The 20,529-nt window shown below is 48.1% G+C and overlaps 1 protein-coding gene across 3 annotated transcripts in view; it reads left to right on the top strand.

Moving 5' to 3' along the window:
* PSAP (prosaposin) overlaps positions 1 to 20,529 on the top strand; it is a 32,757-nt gene that overhangs the window by 7,330 nt on the left and 4,898 nt on the right. The window contains exons 2-9 of one of the 3 annotated variants that reach the window (XM_011234077.3): positions 10,133 to 10,266; positions 12,274 to 12,348; positions 12,910 to 13,035; positions 14,064 to 14,264; positions 14,821 to 14,964; positions 16,287 to 16,343; positions 18,265 to 18,270; positions 20,073 to 20,204. In XM_011234077.3, the coding sequence (XP_011232379.1) occupies positions 10,133 to 10,266; positions 12,274 to 12,348; positions 12,910 to 13,035; positions 14,064 to 14,264; positions 14,821 to 14,964; positions 16,287 to 16,343; positions 18,265 to 18,270; positions 20,073 to 20,204 (875 nt within the window). Of the gene's footprint in view, positions 1 to 10,132; positions 10,267 to 12,273; positions 12,349 to 12,909; positions 13,036 to 14,063; positions 14,265 to 14,820; positions 14,965 to 16,286; positions 16,344 to 18,261; positions 18,271 to 20,072; positions 20,205 to 20,529 lie in introns of all 3 variants that reach the window. The other 2 variants (XM_002913713.4, XM_011234083.3) reach the window with 2 other exon arrangements.

Here is a 20,529-nt window from a genome sequence, read left to right as displayed (position 1 = left end):
GCAGCTAATGCCTTGGTATTACTATCATGAGAATTTTGACCACCTGGATGCCCTGAAGGAATCTCCGGGACCTTCAGGGTTCTCTGGATCACACTTTGAGAACCACTGGTTATATAGCTGCTTTGCGGGAGCTACAGGCATCATAATTACCACTTCATTGAGAGTTTGTGTATCCAGTACTGTTCGGAGCACTTTTTGCTTCACATTGGTTTAATCCTCACAACAGCCCTCTGAGGTGAGAGCAGCGGAATCAGAATGCTGGGGCATCCTGATATCCTGCCCTGATCTGTGCTATGGTCTGAAGTTTAGATCTTGGCATTTCAAATGAAGGGCTGTATTCCTTTTATTGATGAAGGTGAGTCAGAGGTGCCATACATAGTTGATATATTTACACGTATCTGAAACTTTCTAATGATCCTGTGGGACAGGCCCAGAGCACTGTACTTCTGTATTAGTGGGGTTTGCATGAGATCCTTTTTTAGCATATTATTGCCTTCTCCAGGTGTGCTGAGACCACCCAGCCTGTTAGCAGGGATGAGGTAGAACCCATGGTGGCTTCTAGGCGACTGAGTCTGGGTGCAGCATCTGGGCCGCGACTAGGACTGTTGACGTCTGCCTGGACCTGTTCACCTGACTGGACCCTGGGCAGTCTGGCCAGGGGTTCATTTCTTCATGGTCCAGTTGTGGCGGCATCCTGTCTAAGGTGATTGAAGTTCATCTCTGATCACCACCTGATAGGTTGACACTCGGAAGAAGAGCTTTCTTTGTAGCAGTTTATGTTGCATTGAAGTGCTCTTGAATGAACTAGATAGGAATTTCTCTTCCCCAAATTAATTATGCCACATTGCATCACTCTTGTGCAAGGTATGAGGATTGCATTCTTGTCCCTCGGTCTTTCAGTTATGATTGCACAAGCCGATTTGCCTGACCACTCTCTTGCCTTCTCCACATAGATCAGTTTTTTGTCCTTTTTTTTTTTTTTTTAATATTTTATTTATTTGTCAGAGAGAGAGCGCGCACAAGCAGGGAGTGCGGCAGGCCGAGGGAGAAGCAGGAGCCTGATGTGCGATTCGATCCCAGGACCCTGGGATCATAACTTGAGCTGAAGGCAGACCCTCAACTGATTGAGCCACCCAGGTGTCCTGATGAGTTTTTTGTCCTGGAATGATTTTACTTGTGAGAAAAATTAAGGAGCAAGAGGAGGGAAAAATTAAGGAGGGAAAGGAGAAACAGGGAAGAACCTTTGTCTTAGATAACAGAACTAATAGCCTATTGGGGCCAGAGGTGATGGGATGTCAGCCAGGCGAGCTCCAGAGCTTTATGGGCTATAGTTTGCTTTTGTGATAAGAGGAATTTTTGGACCTTACTTCCTTCAGATCAAGGCAGACCTTGGAGCATATGCTATTCTGAATGATTAAATGGGCAGTGTTTTTATTTGGCTCCGTAGAATGCTTCCCAAAGCAGGATCCTCTAAAGAGGAGACAGGTGCCCCTTGCCATAGAAGCCAGCTTTTGGATGGAGCAGTCAGTGTTGAGTGGATTGCTTTAATCTCCTGCAGGACCCAAGAACCTGAATTGTGAGACATGTCTTGAGTGCAGGGAGCCTGAGGTATTTGCTGCCCCTCCCCGGGGTCAGCCTCTCCTGGTTTCCTAGCAGTCTTCCTGTTGCCATGGTGCTCCATTTCCCAGGAGGCAGATCCATTGTCCTGTGGAATGTCTCCTCGGGTCACTGGTGCTGCGAAGCTGCTTGCATTTTCTGTTACCCTTTTTTTGGTAACTAGACTCTGAACAGTATTTAGCATATGTTATCTAATATATTTACAAGGAAAAACAATGGCTAAAATGATAAGACTGATTGTTTTAACAAATGGAGCATAAGCTACATCTTATTGGAAAGGTTGTCGCCTTCATTCTGAGAGTGTTTTTGAAAACCTTCGGTGATTAAGTTACATATGAAGACTTAAAATATCCTTAGTGGAGTCCTTTGGGGCTCTTCTGGTGAGTGAGGTAGATGATTAACCTGGTATTTAGTTAGGCTTAGGTTTGACTGCAGACAACAGAGACCTAGAATAGTATGGCTTAAATGTGATAGGACCGCCGCTGTCCTTCCACAGGAAGTGCAGGAGCCAGACAGTCCAGGGCTAGTGTGGTGGTTCTACTTCCAGAAGCACCGAGAGACTGCATCCTTGAGGTCTAGCCCCTTTCTTCATGAGTGCTAAAGATCCAGCCGTCACGCATCTTTCAAGGCTGGAATGTGGTTTCATGGCCAGACCCTGCTACAAGGGAGACTGGGAAATGTAGTTTTTAAATCTTTTTTTTTTTTTAAAGATTTTTTTATTTATTTATTTGAACAGAGATAGAGACAGCCAGCGAGGGAGGGAACACAAGCAGGGGGAGTGGGAGAGGAAGAAGCAGGCTCACAGCAGAGGAGCCTGACGTGGGGCTCGATCCCATAACGCCGGGATCACGCCCTGAGCCGAAGGCAGACGCTTAACCGCTGTGCCACCCAGGCGCCCCTAGTTTTTAAATCTTGGCAGCCATGTGTGTAGCTAAAAATCTGTGCTTCTGCTCCCATGAAAGGAGTGGAGAATGGATATAGGGAACAATTTGTGGTCTTGTCACCAAACCCAAGTTCCTCTCTTGGGTGTGCAACAAAGCCAGTCTCTGAGACATCAGGTTTGCAGCAAGGGAAGGGTGGGTTAGGTTTTATAATCAGGGGTTGAGATTACGTATGTGTATTGATGAAAAGGGTGGGGAAACAGGACTGTTCATGAGGAAAGGTGGAACATGTGCATTGAGCAAGCATGTATGTGACCTCTCCCATGTTCACTTTGGGGTGGGGACGTAAAATTAAAATGAGGCCAAATTGGGGTCCTGCCATCATCAAGTAGAGGGGCTATGTGGATGCTCTGAGAGCCCCTATAAACTGGGTGGGGTCTTGGGCTCCTATCTCAGGTAAGGAATGCAGGGCCTTGCTTGTTCGTAGGCTGGAATCTTATCAGTAACCTTCAGCCCAGGCCTCTGCAGGGACAGCTAATGGATTTGTTAGTGGGGTCTGAAAAGAAACAACAGCCGATTAGGGAGAAACAGGTCTGTGGAAAAACAAGCTTTAAATCCTCATAGTTTCCGGCTCTTTAACCCTGTAGGATACAGTTTCAGTTTCTGCCATATTGGGCAGTAATAATTGTTCCCTGAAACTGGTGGGTAAGGTTTAACTTTTTTCTGACTTGGAAGGTAACATGGGAAGAAATTGTACCACGATAATAAAAATCAGAACGTGAATGCTTTCCATTGGTGGTTCTTCCCTCAAGTCCATCATTAACAGTTAGGTGCACAATTAACTGAGCTTTGTAGATACCCGGCACTCTGTCCTTCCTTTGCTTTCTCATTGATTTTCACAGAATTCTTGAGAAAGGGGCACTCTTTTTTCCATATTTTGCAGATGATTGTGGCATAAGTAGTTGTCCAGGTCTTGGCATTAGTCGCTAGCAGAGCAGGGGGTTTCAGTCAGGCCAGTGTTCCCCCCAGCACTCAGGGCAGCCATCATTTTGTCATATTGCCTCCTCATCCTTCCAGGAAAGGAAAGGTTTGGAGGGGGCTTTTCTGAAAAAGGTGGGTTCCAGAAATAATTTGAACTATGACAACTATATCAGGATTGGAGGAAAAGAAGCCCCTAGCTCCAGTGTCATGAATTATTGAGAGCATTTCGTCTGTGGTATTGTTAGTGCCTTGCCGGGCACCTCTCATTCTTGCTCATGCAAACCTCTTGTGTAGCACCTGTGTCCACAGTGTCGCCTCCTGGGCTTCTACGCGGAGCCTGTGTTTCCCTCCGTGTGACTAACCACCAGCCTCTGAGCATTTGGGATATAACTCTTTAGGTCTTTAAGCTGCCAGGGAAGTACTTGATGAAATGCAGAGTGAACAGACACAACAGCCTGGATTCCACTACTTGTGGGAGCACCTGTGTTGGGCAGGAAGTGGATCAGAGAAGGTCCTGCTGTTGCTACTTACAGGTGGTGGTGAGGATGATGATAGCGCTTGACTTCTGTAGTCCTGCCTTGTGTTTTACGAATACTGGTTACTTTTATAAACTTCTAGGAGTACTAGTAATAGGCCCATTTTGCAGATTGGAAGACTGAAGTTGTCAGGTCACCTGACTAGAATTGGTGAGCTGTGATCTGAGCCCTTGTCGGTCTGATTTCAAAGCCAGTCTGGTAGGGAGTCGAGATACGTGGATAAATGAAAGTGCCAGAGCGAGGCTGGCAAAGGCGTGATGGCTGAGAGATGTAATAATTCTGGCAGTTGAAAGTGCATAATGATGTCATCCTGATTCTCAGCAGCGTTCCAGTGACCCCAGTAGCTGCATCTTCATTTTACAGGTGGAGAACAAGCTCAGGACAGTGATTAGCTGAAGGTCATTTATTTGGGTGGGACTTGGAGGCAGATCTTGTTTTGTTTCGGTTTTTTTTTTTTTTCTTTTTTCAGTTTCCCACATTTGAAAAACATTTACTTTAGATGGTGGGTCACTTACCTTGGATGTCTCATTTTCCAAGTGCAAGGTTTAGTTTCTTTTTGCAAGAGGTCATCACACCTAAAACGACGTGGCTCTAGTGAGCTCTCCCTGCCTTCCAGGCCCACTGAGGTTTTTTTTTTTTTTTTTTTTTTAAAGATTTTATTTATTTGACAGAGATAGAGACAGCCAGCGAGAGAGGGAACACAAGCAGGGGGAGTGGGAGAGGAAGAAGCAGGCTCACAGCAGAGGAGCCTGATGTGGGGCTCGATCCCATAACTCCGGGATCACGCCCTGAGCCAAAGGCAGACGCTTAACTGCTGTGCCACCCAGGCGCCCCGCCCACTAAGGTTTTTGTCTAGAGGCAAGAGCTGCCGCAAAACCCATTTCTGGTCCAGCTCATGGCAGCCGTTCTTAGTAAAGGAAGATTGCATTACAGCCTCTTTTTATAAATGACCTACATGTGGGTCCTTTAGAACATGTCTGTTTTCTTCTAGGCCTGGGGAGTAAAAAAGGGAACACAGTGCACCCATCCCTTTGCTAAGGAAATACAATTGAAGTTCTTTGTCTTAGAAAACAACACAAAGCCTGTCTTTCCTTAATAAAAGGAAACTTGCCCGTAGGGTTTTAGTGTCTCTGAAGGGATGATTTCTGTAATCTCAGTTTACCAGTGTGTTGTCATTGAGGGCTCAAGTAGAAGGCCTTGGAACTGAGAGGGGTAGTGCCTGGTTCGCCCTGAGGAGTGTTTGTGCCTTAACATATTTAATTAGAACTCTGCAAGGGGTCAGGCACATGTTTTCTAAGAACTTTCTTAGAGTTCAGCATATTGCCTCAAAAGAAGGAAGTTGGTATTTGGGGGCAGAGTGTGGGAGAATGAGAATAGAGATGAAAGCTTTGCTGGGAGCATGTTTTGAGAAACAACTCATCAGAAAGTGGCTTAAGGTAATTTTTATATGTTGTTTATGTATACCCACTGAAAATGTCGTTTGCCTCATTGTTATGGGAGTGAAGATGTGTGGCCCCTAAGAGGGCTTTTAGCGCCGCGCACCACGCAGGATTCCTTGTAGGTTGGGCATTTTGTTTCTATGTGGTTGCTTCTGCTTTTGGAGAGGTCATCATCTAATGAGGCAGCTCACTCCCTCTTTATAACCCTGTGGATGGCCCCTGCCTCCAGCTGTGGTCTGTTTGCCTTAGCCTCTACCCATTGCTCTCAGGTCTGGGTCTGAAACCACACACAGCAGATCCGCTCCATTGTGATAGGTGGAAGGCATCCTTTCCCTATGAAGATGGCAGTTTCTCTGAAACACTGTCTCTCCCAGCTAAACACCTCCAGTCTTCTAAGGGTCTCGGGAGTGTTGTCACGTGCCCTCACCTTCCTGACCTGCTGTGCTTGGCACTGACTCAGGGGAAGCAAAGCAGGTGTGTTCTGCCCTTCCTGAGGCTTGAGCACCACTGCCCCTCAGCGGGCTTGTGTTCACATTTGTTTTTTTTTATTTTCATTGTGATTTTTTTTAGATTTTACTTCTTTATTTGACAGGGAGAGAGAGAGAGAGAGAGCCCACAAGCAGGGCTCACAGCAGGCAGAGGGAGAAAGAGAAGCAGGCTCCCCGCTGAGCAGAGAGCCTGATGCGGGGATCCATTCCAGACCCCGGGATCACAACCTGAGCCGAAGGCAGGTGCCCCTCGTGTTTACATTAAGTTTAGCCCTGTGAGTTTCATTTTTCTACCTGTCCTTTGGAATCTTTCTGGTAGCTTCTCTTTCATCCTGTTGCTACCACTTTTTGCTTGGAATTTTTGGTCTGAGCTTTCCATTCGAGTCAGGTGCCCCATCATCTGAATCCCCCCCCCCTTTTCAGTTCTCCCACATCATGCCTGGGTTTTTAAGACCGTAGCGTGAGCTATTGCCCATGGTGATTTTTCACATAGGGACTAGCGTGCCAGATGAGATATTCTCATTGGGCCTGAGGTCTGTCTTTGCAGCCTGGCTCCTGAGAAGACAAAGATTTCTCTCCTTTGGAATGTTCAGGAATTCCCTTTCTCCCTCTCAGCCAGTCTTCTGTATTTCTGTCTTGCAGGGGCCAGTTCAAATTTCATTTTGAAGAAGCCTCCTCCAGCTGCCCCTGCGCAGCTATTCTTTTTGCTGCTCCAGGGCTTGTCGTCGGCCCGTTGCTGTTAACATACCACCATTTCTTCGGGGTCTGTCCCTCCCACCCGTGGAGTCAGAGAGCCCAAGTCTGTCCACTTTTTTCTGCTGCCTGAGCGCAGTGTTCTTGGCCCAGTCAGTGGAGTTTGGTAATCATGCCTTCTTAGTTGTTTTCCCACTTGGGTGGAGAAAACCCATGTTTGCTTTTAGAGCCAGCCTTCAGTCCTCAGCTGGAGTCCCTGGACAGGGGTAGTGTCTGAGAGCTCCCTGAAATGGTGTGAGGGTGTTGTGTGTTTAATACATTTTCCAGGAAAAGGATTCACGTCTCAGAGTGTTCTGATCCCACTGTTTGGTTCCCTCACAGGGCATCAGGTCCTGAAATAAGCCCCCGAACCGTCCCCAGGTAGCTCACTGGCATCACCCACGCTTGTGTGTGAGCCTCACATTACTGATCCTGAGGACACAGTTGTTTCTGCTAATAGACATTGGGTCATTTTAGGATATCAGATTTGTTGTATAGCACAGACTATTTTTATAATAGGCACCTTTAACAATTTGGCTTTAGGTCGGAGGAACATGGGAGTGTCTTACTGAGAGTTTAATATCTAGGAGCTGGGAGTTTAGTTTATTTCCCAGTGTCCATGAAATGTTCTAGGCTTGACTTTGAGGATTTCATAGGTCTACCAGCTTGGCCACCATGCATAAATTCCTTTTACTTGTGAAAGTTCTGAGGTGGGCCATGGAGTGACAGTAACTGTTGGGATTGTGGAATGACTTGGGTGTTTGTTAGCTGGACCAATCTCAGATAACCAGCTACCCAGGACTACTTTTAGGCCAGAACAGTTTGGCCAAAGCTGGTAACAAAGTCATTATTGTACATGATTACTGTTTCAAGTTCCTTGAAGGAGTAAATAAGCTACAAAGTATTCTTGCTTCTTGGGGCTACGATAGTGCCTCCTGTTCCTGAAACTTGATGGATTTTGGTCCTTGTAGCCAATTCCTGACTGGGATGGTTGGAGAAAAACCCCCGGATCAAAGTTCTAGTTCACTGTTACTTGTGAGAATGGAGGATGGTGGTCAGGCCTTATGTAGGGAGGGCTGCTCCCTGGCCCTGCCTGTCTCTCTGAATCCTGTCTGGCTCTCATCTGTTGATGTCTAACCTCTTTCTGGCTTCCGTGTGTATCACTGTGCATTCTTTTGCCTAGAGACTCATTTTGTAGCTTCCTGTTATTTTTCCGGCTCTTTTCTCCCAATTGGAGGTAGAACCAGTTGGTGTATTTTGGGTGCTTTTCAGGATCCCTAGGGCCCAGTGCATGGAAGGAGCACGGGAGGTGCTGCTGGAACCTGTTGGTTATGTGTGCTGTCTTTGTGGACCCCACCCCCCCACATCCCAGAGCCCTTACCCTTATGACACAATTTTTGCCCCCTCCCCTTTACCCGGACCTACAGCTCAGGGCTGGCCCCAGCCTCGCTTGGCTACATTACGGGTGCTAAACTTCTGTGAACCATCTGGGGATTAGTATGTACTGTTGAATCTGCTGCATGTTTCCCCCTGGAAACCAGGGTCCAAGCCAACGGCTGTTGGAATGTGGCTAGTTCGGTTGTGTTTGTGAAATGGCTATGGATACGATTTTTGCTGCAAAGGGGCATCGAAGGCAGTAACCTGGGTAGCAGATTAGTAATTCATTTGCCGGTGTCTGAAAGGGTGCAGATCATCGGGGTTAAGCTTTCTGCAGACCTGTGACTCAGTCTTTTGTGAGTAGTTTGTGGACTGTAGCTTTGGTTGAAAAGCTAGTAATGACCGCATTTCATTGCCTTCCCTCTCCTGGAGCGAGAGCACCTACCAGCCTCCATGCTTTGTATACCGTGTGTGTGTTACATGTCTGTGGAATCACTGCGCCTTCTCATTGGCTTACAAATTGAAGCGAAGTGCCGCATGACTCCTGAGGTTCTCAGTCTAGTTCTTGGGTGGCTGTGGGCTTTCTCCTCAGACTTGGGTCTCGTGTTTCCTTTTCACAGTAGAAGGTGGTTCTGCCCTACTGAGGTGTTGTTGGAGTCGGCCTCCTGCGCTGTCACCCATCTTTGTGTAGCCTGGTGGAATCTGTTGTTTTTTAGCGGAATTGTTGGCTTAGAGATGAGGTGCCAAAGTCAAGGTTACCATAGACCTATTGTAAGAAACATAGGTACTCTTAAGGTAGTTTATAAAGTATTTTTAAAGAATTATTCATATACATCGTGATGTTGGGAGTTCAGCCAACCACCTGCTTCGTTCTGTTTTTTGTGCAACTTCTGTATAATTTCATATTCTTGAATTATTTTTCTATGTGATACATAATATTTTTATACTTAACAGCTACATAATCTTTGTAGTAAGAGTATCATTTGTTTTCTTTCCCCCTCTATTTTTGGCCATTCAGGTTACATCTACTTTTATTCTTAGTATTGTGAATTATACTTCATAAATATAGTTATACATATCATATTTTGCCTCTTGGATTGCTGTATTTCCTTACAATCTATTTCTAGAAGTGGATTACTTTTTTTTTAAAGTAGGTTCCACACCCAGCGTGGAGCTCAATGTGGGGCTTGAACTCACAACCCTGAGATAAGACCTGAGTTGAGATCAAGAGTCGGGATGCTTAATCGACTGAGCCTCCAAGGTGCCCCAGAAGTGGATTACTTTTTTGAAGAGGGTTCCCCCCCCCCCAGTTTTTGAAATACATTAATATGCTAAGAAGTCCTCACCGGTCACACTTACTGGCCTTACAAATGCATATTTTATGACAAACTTGCCACTTTTCTTCCCCTTGGCTATTCAACTTTCAAAATATGACACATTCTTGCTGTAACCTGCATTTCTTTGGTCCTAGGGGACTTTGTACCTTTCTTGTGTTTTTCCCTAGTCCCATTTCTGCGCATGTGACTTCTGCCCTAGTCCTTTCTTCATTACCACATGCCGCACCCCCAGTTTTGAGTGGACACGTGTTCACTGGGTGATACAGGAATGGATTATGGAGGGTTTTTTGTTAGACTTGTTTATGAGAACATATTCACAGTTAGATTTACAAAAGGGCTCTTCTACTAGAACATTAAAAATCATTGTTTTTTGTAATAAGAATATGAATCTTGTTTTCCCTCCAGATTCAAAAAACCTGACTTTGTCATTCTATAGAAGTCAAAATTTTCTCTAATGAAATCTGTCAGTGTTTTCCGATGATTTCTTTTATTCATGGAAGATTTTAAGGTTATAAAGATGAAAAGGCCTGATACTGTTTAGACATAGTTCAGGAGGAAAAAAGCAAACCAGGTAGTAGTCCCTGGTCCCTCCCAGTCCCGTGACCTAGACTGACTTAGAGGGTCACCGAGCTTCTGGACCCAGTGCCGCCGTGTGGTTTGTGTGGCGTGCAGTGCCTGGGCTGGTCCTTCAGCCTGGGTGGCTGAGTGGGGCGGGCCACCTTCTCATGCCGGTGTTTCTCTTAGCTCTGGCCAGCCCTGTCCTAGGCCTGAAGGAATGCACCAGAGGCTCGGCAGTGTGGTGCCAGAACGTGAAGACGGCAGCCGACTGCGGGGCCGTGAAGCACTGCCTGCAGACCGTCTGGAGCAAGCCGACGGTGGTAAGTGCCGTCGGGACCGTACCCGACCTCCATATGCCGTCTGTAGCTGTTGCCATTTACAATGTGCTTTCTCTTGCCTTACTTTGTTTGCTCCTCATGGTGACCCTGCGAGGGAGGCAGGACCTGTTGCGGGGTGGATCCATTTTAGCACAGTGGAAACGGTCTCAGAGGTTACGGTTCTATTCCCCCAAGGTCACTGAGTCTCTTGGTGGCAGTGAGGATGAGGTCCGCCCATGGCCACCTCTGTTTGCACTCCAAGCTGCCTTCCGGGCCTCTGTGTGCGTCCCACCTCTGTGCTCCAGCTGAGGGACCAGAGGTGTGCAGCTTCCGTTCCTGGGGCTGGGCGCACGGGCACAGCTCTATCCTTGGTCACTCAAAAAAGTAGATGCTAGGGGCACCTGGGTGGCGCAGTCGGTTAAGCGTCCGACTCTTGGTTTCAGCTCAGATCATGATCTCAGGGTCATGAGATTGAGCCCTGTGTTGGGCTCTGCGCTTGGCACAGTGTCTGCTTGAGTTTCTCTCTCTGCTGCTCCTCCCCGGGTGCACGTGTGTTCTCTCTCTCAAATAAATACATACATCTTAAAAAAAGAAGTAGATGCTAAACTTTTGAAATCCTTCCGTGCTTTTTGGTATTTTCACTCTGCCCTTCTCAGACAAGCAGATCACTGATTCAGACCCTAGAGCTTAGTAGCTATTTAAAATTTTATTTCTAGCTGTAGCCAAACTGGAAAAGATGCTACTGATTTTTTTTTCTTTTTTTTAATATGGAACACTTCACAGATTTGTGTGTCATCCTTGCATCTAAATGGTGTTAAATATAGCATATTAATGTGAGGCTCTTAACGCTCATGGGGGTTACTCTGAGATGACACCACTCAGGTGCAGTCTTCCTGCCACCTGAACCCTCTTGGGAGACACCTGAGCTTTGCTGGCTGTCCCACCTGACTGCAGAACGTGCGTGGGCTTGCTCCGGGATGTGCCACCTGACTGGGCGGGTCCGGTTCCAGGTCTAAAACTCAGTCACTAGCGGCCACTAGTGCTGCTGCGTTAAGAGAACAATTAAAAACCCTGTTCTTCTAGAAATACTTCTGAGTTTGCTAGATTACTACCCTCTGTGGCCAAAATTATTTTCTGATTTGGTTTCTAATTTGCTTCTCATCTTGTTTTTAATACGGCTTCCTCTTTTCAAATTCAGCATGTGACAAGGGAGGACTTCAGCTCTTTCTCTCTTGATAGGGCAGCCTCATGGGCTCCTGAATCCGCTAGTAGCCTGACCAGGGGCAGAGGTTCAGATAGATTTCTTTCCATGTAGCTAAGTTATAGGTGTTCCTTCATTTGACTCAGATGTTTTAGTTCCTTCTTTCTTCATAGGTTGAAAATCAGTTGCCCTTAAGAAGGGAGCTTCCCATGCACCTCAAGAAGCAGCTAAAATCTCCATATCCTGGGCCACGTGGGGCGCTGGGTGCCCAGGCTTCTCAGGGACAGGCGTGCTGTCTAAGCTCTGGGGTGGTGACAGACGGCTTCCATGTGAGCATAGCAGCTCCTGGGAGCCAGAAGGTAGATGGAGTGTAGGAGTCAGTGCCAGTGTCCGGCTGGGCTTCTCTGCCTCACCACCTTTTACTCTGTGATAGTGATATTTGGCCCCAGGTGACTGGTTTTCTCGGATTTCTGCTGCTCTGATTTTCACCTTTCCAAGCCTCAATTTCCTCCTGGAGCTGTTGTGAGCATTAATACATTTGGCCTGTGCCACGTGTGCTGAGGTGTAGAGGGTACAAGAAAAGGGTATCTCTCCCTAGAAGCACAGAGTGTTCTGGTCAGTCCCCCCAGTCCTTCTCCCATGGCATCACTGTGCTTCTCATCTAGGTTAGGGAACCAGAATGTGCCAGTGTGTCTGACATCCCTGGTTAGATAGGCCAGGACAGAGGCCAGGGGGGCTTTTTAGCTGGGTAGGGTGTGCATTACGTCCTGCAAATACAGATCTCTCTCCCTCATGTTCTGTTCTCCTAGAAATCCCTTCCCTGCGACATATGCAAAGATGTCATCACTGCAGCTGGCGACATGCTGAAGGACAATGCCACCGAGGTGAGCCGCCAGGAGTATGTGTGACCACGTGTGAGCAGCGGCCACATGGCCATGTGCATTTGTTCCTTGAAAGAGCTGTCTGTGGCTTTGGGGGTCTCACGAGGAATGGTCTAGGCCCGGGTAGGAAGTAGTTCAGCCACATACTTTTTCTGTCACCTAGTTTTTTTCTTTTTCCCCCCAAATCCTTAAAAATGTAAAAACCATCCTGAGCCACTGGCTGTACAGAAACAGCCTGTGGGAGCTAGCTTGCCGTCCCGTCTCGGTGTTTAACTGCCCAGGGTTGGTGGGGATTTTCATATCGCTGGTTGCTGCCTTTAGGTCCGTTCCGGCCCTCTCTGCTCAGAGTTCCCTGTGCCCCTGAGACTGCGGGTCAGAGCAGCTTCATTTTGAGAATGTTTGCTTTTTGCCTGTTGGTGTGACGCAGCCACGGCCAGCCACTAACCCTCTCCCAGGGCTCTTCCCTGAGGCCGCTGTTTGCTGGGAGCTGTGGAGGTCCTCTGCTCTCAGTTGTTTGCAGAGCAGAAGTCCATCCTGACCCAGCCCTTGCCTGTATCCCCTTAGCAAGAGATCCTTGTGTACTTGGAGAAGACCTGTGACTGGCTGCCTAATCCGAACTTGTCTGCCTCGTGCAAGGAGATGGTTGACTCCTACCTCCCAGTCATCCTGGACATGATTAAAGGACAAGTGGTACGTGGTGGAGAATAGACTCTTCTTTTAGGGAACTTCTGGGGCCCAGAGAGGTGCCGGACCAGAACAATGATTAAAGTGGAAAGTCTTTTCTCAGCAGCTCGCTAGTACAGTTCTGACATCTGAGATGGCTTTGCCCAGCAGACCACTCTGCTTGTAAGTTTCACAGCTGGGGGAGAGCACAGGAAATGGGAACTTGCAGAACGCTGAAGGAGTTGTAGACTGCTTCAACATTTATATGTGCCCGTTTGCTAACTCACGTCAGATCTTTAGCTCTCCCTTTGAGCATGCATTTCATTTCATTTCTGTGGTTTTTATCCTAGATGGACTGAGCTAGAGGGGTGTTCTGCTTGCATTCTAATAAGCATCTACCATGCACAAACCATGTGCCACTGCACTGGTTGGCTTTTCAGCCCCAAACAAGGAGCTGGGTTTGTAGAATTTGGAAAGACCCTAAGAAAGAAGAGGTGCTCAAAACACAGGGCCAGCAGGGTAGAAGTGTCCTGAGACTGGATGCAGGTTTTAGCGAGGATGGCATGGGTCACACCATGCAAGGCCTTTTAGGCTCTATTTAAGGATTGCAAATGCAGTAGGAAGTCCTTGGAGGGTTCAAGGGGAGAAGTAACATCAGAGATGCCTTCTTTAAAGGGTTTGGTCTAGGTCCCACCAGTTGGGAGTTGGAAGAGGGGAAGCTGGCAGGACAGTCCGTGTGAGATGTGATGGGGCAGTGGAGGGGGACAGGTGCACGTTCTGTTTCAGAGGAGAAATGGGCTGGACCTACTGAGTGAGGGGAGGGACAAAGGGAAGAGTGAGAAATGTCTTCCAGGTCTCTGGCTTGAGCTGCCAGGAGCTGGGTGAGGGAGCCATTTGCTAGAGTGGAGATGGAGGGGGGAGCAGGTCGGGTAGTTTTGTGAGCAGGGCATGCGTGAGAGCAGGGAGGTGAGAACAGAGACTCATTCAGGGGCACTGGGCGGTGGTTTTGTTTCCTCTGGAGAGAGGATTTCCAGCTAGACTTCTTTTCCCACTAGAGCCATCCTGGGGAGGTGTGCTCTGCTCTCAATCTCTGCGAGTCTCTTCAGAAGCACCTGGCGGAGCTCAATCACCAGAAACAGCTCGAGTCCAATAAGATCCCAGAACTGGATGTGGCTGAGGTGGTGGCTCCCTTCATGGCCAACATTCCCCTCCTCCTCTACCCTCAGGATGGCCCCCACAGCGAGCCCCCGCAGAAGGTAAGGCCGTAGACCCAGCCACTGAGTGCCCCGTTCCTGGTTGGTTTAGAGATGAGACGTGAGAGGGGTTGTGTGTGTGTGTTTTCTCACACTGGGGGTTTATTCCTTCATTTGACCCTGCAGTTACCCGAACCACCCTTCAAATGGTTATGCCATGGAGGTTCTGAAGAACTTGGGATATTTAAAGTATGCAAAGACCCTCTCCGTTCCAGTTTTATTGAAATCAATGCCTTATTGATTTTAAGCCTATCGATAATTTTAGAGCCTATAAAGACACAGAACTGGGGCACCTGGTTGGCTCACTCGGTGGGGTGTGTAACTGTTGATCTCAGGGTTGTGGGTTCAAGTGCCACATTGGGTATAGCCGTTATTTAAACAAAACAGAACAAAACAAAAACAAAACTTTAAAAACAGAACTGTTCAGTAAGTCACTCCCTAGTGCTGTGGTCATGAACATATAAGGAAATTTTCTTGGGAGTTTGGATCCTCTTAGCTATCATAGGAGTATGCTATGTTTACAGCCTGACACCCCCTCCCCTGCCTCCCTTCTCTGTAGGCTGGTGGGGACGTCTGCCAGGACTGCATCCAGATGGTGACGGACATCCAGAATGCTGTAAAGACCAACTCCACCTTTGTCAAGGCCTTGGTGGACCATGCCAAGGCACAGTGTGACTTCCTGGGGCCTGGCCTGGCTGACATGGTAAGCCTTATCTCTTCATGCATGGGAAGGTACACTGGGTCAGGGAGCTTGGGGGACCTAGGAGCCGGGGACCCAAGAAAACTTCAGTTCCCGAGGTACCGTTTTAAGTTCCAACCCCAGAGCTTTGAGGAAGAGATGGTTCAAACAACTGTTTTCTTTTTCCACAGAAAGCATCTGGAATAGTTGGTGGGTACTTAAATACTTTGTTGGTTAGTTGAATTTGTATGTGTAACCAAACACTTGGGATAAAAGAGTGGAAGGAGACCACTTTTGTGAGGATTTGTTTTCCTCCCAGTCACTGTATGTGTAAGAAACAACACTAGAATCCTTTATAACCTTGTTTTTAAAAGCCTGGCTGTTGTATATTCATAATTCTAAGTTTGCTCTCCCCACAGTCTGTGGGGTTTTCCATGGAAGCCGTGCAAGGGCTTGCAGGATGATTCACGCCTTCCTTACCTTGGTGAATGTTAGTCCTGCAGGCTAAGAAACTCATTTTGTTAGTCTCTTAGAGGGTCTCACTTCTTGGACCCTATTCACATTAACTACACGCGTTTGAAATTGACGTGTAAAACCAAAGTGCTAGTTTTGTACGTGGCAGCGGAAAAACCTTGGCCAGACTGGATGTAGGGAAGCTGGTTGTAATAACTCCATGGGTCTGGGATCAGAGCAGCCATCTTGGATAGGAAAGGCTGGTCCTGGGAGCTCTGGGTTCTTCTGTTGGCTTCCTCTGGGAGTCTTTTGGCCTCCTTGAAGTATCTGTATATCGCTGTGTTAACTTGGTCTCCCCAATTTAGCCCTGTCTGAGGGTCGTTACTGCCCTTGGCTTTCTCACTGTGGAGGCACCCCAGTGTGGCCAGAACTACTCTGTGAGGGTCCACAGGAATTATCTAGCTGTGGATGAAGATAGATATGCTGAAAATCATCATGACTTGATTCCTCGTGGAATTTAGCTTTATAAGCTTGTCTAGGAATGCACGAGTGGGTGTGAAAAGTCACCTTGGGTTCATAGCAGCATGTCTCATATCCACATTCAGAACTGCTTCTGAGTGGTTACTCTGTGACCTTGGGGCAAGTGTGGGCTGTAAAAGGAGATTGGAGGACCTCTCCTCTAAGGTCCTTTGGGGCACATTTTCAAAACACCCTTTGCACACCTTTTCCTATGAGGTATAGGATAAACAAATAGCCGTCTTTATCTCGAGATGTTTGTAAGACTGTACTCTCCGAAGCTCAATAGTCACCTGTTGCCGTTGTTGGAAAGGCTGGGTTTTTGGTGTGTGTTTGCAGCAACGAGTGTCACTCACAACCGTTGTCTCTCTTCCCAGTGCAAGAACTATATCAACCAGTATTCTGACGTTGCCGTCCAGATGATGATGCATATGGTAGGTGGCAGGGAAGTTCCCTGTTAGCATTCTTTGCCTCGAACTGTGTGATTCCCAGGATTTTGAACATTACATGGTTTAGTTTTCCTTTTCTCCCTTCAGATAATGAATTGGGTCAAAATGAACCTTGTTCGACCAGCAGACTCTCTGCCTGCAGCTCAGTACCCCCCCCTTACCTTCCCCAGCCAGGGGACAGGCTGAGGCAGCTCCACCCCCCGGGACCGCCCTGTGGCTTCCTGGTGGTTAGTTGGCTTGTGCATATCGAGCTGGCCATCAGATTTCTAGTATCTGGCTCTTATCCTGGGACCCGTGGGAATAGTCTGCTCTGGAGCTAGGCCAGGCCTGAGAATGGCTACGTTGCAGCCACAGTTGGTCCCGCACCGCAGCATTGTTAGCCGTAGCTGTTGCTTGAGCCCACGACTCCTGCACTTGCTTCTGACGCATCTAGCTGGTAAGGGCGTCCCGCCGTCGTTAGAGGTAGAAGACCCTGATCGTGCGGTGGGCTGGCCAGCTCCGCGCAGTAAACTGGTTCCGAGCAGGGCGGGCTGAAGGAATTCGTACGCTGGGAACGTGCCCTGGCTTCCTGAGATCTAAGCTGCGGGGCCTGAGGGAGGGTGGGTTGCGCTTTTTGTCTCTCCATCCTGCTGACTTTCTGACTATGTTGTTTGTTCCCTAACCAGGGGTCAGCGGGCTGTGGCCCACTGCCTGTTTCTGTAGTTTATTGGAGCACAGTGATGCCCATCCCAGTTTGTGCTGCGCCGGCAGCGTTGCAGACCTGAGAGCTGACGGGCACAGTAGAAGCTGTACCCCGTGGCCTTGCTGTGACTGCCCAGGGGCTCTGTCCAGACACGAGAGGGAGGGTTTATTTGGGATTCTCAGACCGTGCCCTGTTGTAGTAGTGCTTCAGAGGCAGCTTAGACACGCAGCTAGAGTAGGAAGTAAATAAGCCTTTGATTTTGATTTGGTTAAGTGCTTTCTCATAGCTAACTAACAGTTTTCTCACTGTAAAAGATACACTACACACACGCGTTTCACAAATATGGAAAATACTTCCCAAATCAAAGATCATTTGCAATTTAAAACAAACAGGGAGGTAGTAGGGTTATGTGTTATTTCAGACTTTGTAGTTTGCACTGTTTTGCTCATGAGTGTATTGGTCATTAAACATTCTTGTAAAGGATTTCTAAGTGGCTGCATAATCTCCTGTTTGGGTGGAACATACTTTCCGTTAACCCATCGCTCTGGGTGTTTAGGTTGCTTTGGGATTTGTCTTGGGATCAAAAGCGTGATGAGCCCCCTTACAGTTAGATAGATGTGCAGATCCCTGTTTCTCCCTTAGTACAGATAACTAGAACTGAACTTCCCTCAAAGGTAAGGCCTTTGGTCTTTTGTCAAATCGGCCTTCCAGGCTGGCATCTGGCTACCTGGGGTAGTTGCCCTGCAGCCTGGGGAGCAGTGGGTGTGGTTCAGGATCCCTGACCCTTTTGGGTGTATTTTATATTCTGGCACACAGCCCTGATTTGGGCAGTCCTGTGTCATGTTCCAGTTTGCTGCTTACCATCTCGCAGGCATGTGGGCCTTCGGCTTCTGAGGATGGACATCTCCTCATCACCTGGCGTTTTCTGGGGTCTGCTGTCCAGTGTTTTGAGTATGATTTGGTGTGTCAGGGGCATGGGGCCAGTGCACACACCAGCTGGACAGTGTGATCTGTCCCTTGCGGGCCAGAAGAGCTTTCAGGGCCCCCCGAAGTGGTAGGAACAAGGTAGGTTGCTGATTTGTGACTGCAAGGTTTCCCCTGAACTTCTGGTGATGCACTTACACCTTCGTTAACTGATTGTTGTTTTAATTTTTTCTTAACTGTTGTGTCCTTTCCTTTCTCTTATTTTCATCTCCGATTTCCTGTTTTTTTGTTCAACAGCAGGATCAGGTATGTGATGGGGAATTTGCTTGTAGTAGTGGTCTGCTGCTTGTTGTAGTTATTTTGCTCTTTTTTTTTTTTTTTTTTAAACAGCATGATCTGTGTTTAATAGGCTGGTGGGGGAGCTTCTGCACCTCTCCCCTGTGACTTAGCACTTGAGGTCCTGGGGGTCTCCTCTCCCCTTCAAGGGGCCAGAAAAGGAAGCCAGCAGGGCCTTGGACTCTGGTTAAAAACCAGCATTCAGCTGGCCATGTGCATGCCACCAGTGTGATGATGGGGAACCACGGGTGACCCCCGAGATGCCTCGGCCTCCTTAACTGTAGGCCTGACTTCTGGTGGGACACTTTGTTTCTGTCATGACTCGGGGGAGCATTGCATGTCTTTAGTCCTGTTTTTCTTGACCCCAGAAATGCTTCTGCTGCATGAGTAAATCATTTGCAAATAGAGAGCAGACTGTTCATCTGTTGGATCCATAGAGTTGGAAACAATCTCTTGACTTGTGGCTTTTGCCCCTCTGAGTAATGGGGTCCTGCAGCTCCTGGAGCCACATCAGATGGCTCAGGAGCCAGGCCAATGGTGGCATGGTACTGGGACCAACCCCCCAGCCCGTACTTCCTGAGCCAGCACCCCCTTCTGAGTGCTGGCATCTCTCTGTGGGAGTAACGATTTTTCAAATGTATTTTGAAGTCTAATGGGAGAGGACTTTGGCTGAAATAACCTGAATTTTCACCTGGGCTGCCCCAAGGAGGAAGTAGAGCAAAGCTTATCTGAGACAAAGCAGCCACACGCCTCCTGAGACTTGTCTTTTTTCTAAAAAAGAAAGCTGTGTCTTTGGCCCCATTCTGGTCTTCTCCCCATTCTTAAAGTGTGCCAAAGACAGGCTGTTTAGGATACTTTCAGACTTCCTCCGTCTTAATTCTAGAGACTTCTTGATATTAAAACAAGGTGAACAATAGCCATGGTCTAGCTCTCTTGCATTAACAGGTCTCATGTGAGCAGTTCTGTCCTGCTGCTGTGGTTTGGTGGTGGGAGGCAATTGCCGTCAGGCCCAGAGCTAGGCGCTGCTTGCATTTGGTTCCCCGAGTATACAGAGCATGTCTGCTCTTCTCACTCTTGGCCATCGTCATGGTGAAAATGGTCAAGATGTCCATCTTACCTAGTTCGCTGTGGTTTGGTGTCTGGACAGGAAAGGGGATTGGTCTGGAGCTTCGGTGACCTGAAAGAATTCATCAGTTGGGGGCATTGGGTTTTTGTGTGTACTGTGTTTGTGCAATTGTAAAAATTAGAATATGTTTTTTTTTTTTTTAAGTCAGCCATTTTTTCTTAAACAGTCCTGCTGCTGAAAGATCTAAGACATTTGGCTTTCTGTTAGTTTGTGGGCATGGTGGTTCCTCCTCTACAAAAAACGTGCAGCTTATTTCCTACTGAGAGTGAACCAGCTTAGCCGCGAAAACAGGTTCTAGAACAGAGCAGGTGTCCTCAGGATGTGATTGCCTGTGAAAGGGAAACAGGTGCCAAAAGCCTCACTTCCCTGGGGTGCTCCCTGGGGTGCTCCCTGGCTGGAGCAGGGACAGCCGTCCTGTCTGCTCTCCCTTCAGTTTTGTGTGGTCTCCTCCCCGTGTAAAACTGGTTCATCCGCATTTATAGGAGTCCCTTTAGTTTTAACATGGAATCTTTGCCTGTTTGGGCAGTCAGACTTGACACTGTGACTAGGGTGCTCCCCCAGCACCCTGGCCTTTGTGTGTAGAGAGTGGGACTGGGGGAGGGTGGGTGCGGGCCTGCATCTGACTGCTTTTTCTGTGCCTTCTCAGCAACCCAAGGAGATCTGTGGCCTGGTTGGGTTCTGTGAGCAAGTGAAGGAGATGCCCATGCAGACGCTGATCCCTGCCAAAGTGGTCTCAGAGAACGTCATCCCTGCCTTGGAACTGGTAGAGCCCATTAAGGTACCTGGTGTCATCGTGTTGCACTGGCCAGGACTGTGTCATGCCCGGGCCACTCCACATGTACCACATTCTGTAAGGCACACGCTTTTTTGGTTCCCTGCCTGACTCCTAAGGTGTTTGAGTTTGAGAACATTTCGTTAGTTTGTGGTGTCCCTGTACGAGTGCAGCGTCCCACTCCCAGCCCCGGGTACGTTTATTCCCTCGGTTACGAACCCGAGTGCTCCACGAGGTCAGCCTCCATCTGTAGCATGTCTCCCACCTCCTCGGACACGGTTCTGCCCCCGCCCCCCGCCCTGCCCACGGTCACTGCAGCGCGAACCTCATG

Source organism: Ailuropoda melanoleuca, chromosome 6 (genome assembly GCF_002007445.2).
Source record: "Ailuropoda melanoleuca isolate Jingjing chromosome 6, ASM200744v2, whole genome shotgun sequence".
NCBI classification, from domain to species: Eukaryota; Metazoa; Chordata; class Mammalia; order Carnivora; family Ursidae; genus Ailuropoda; species Ailuropoda melanoleuca.
Note: the sequence above shows the minus strand (reverse complement) of the source record. Positions and strands in the feature narration are given on the sequence as shown.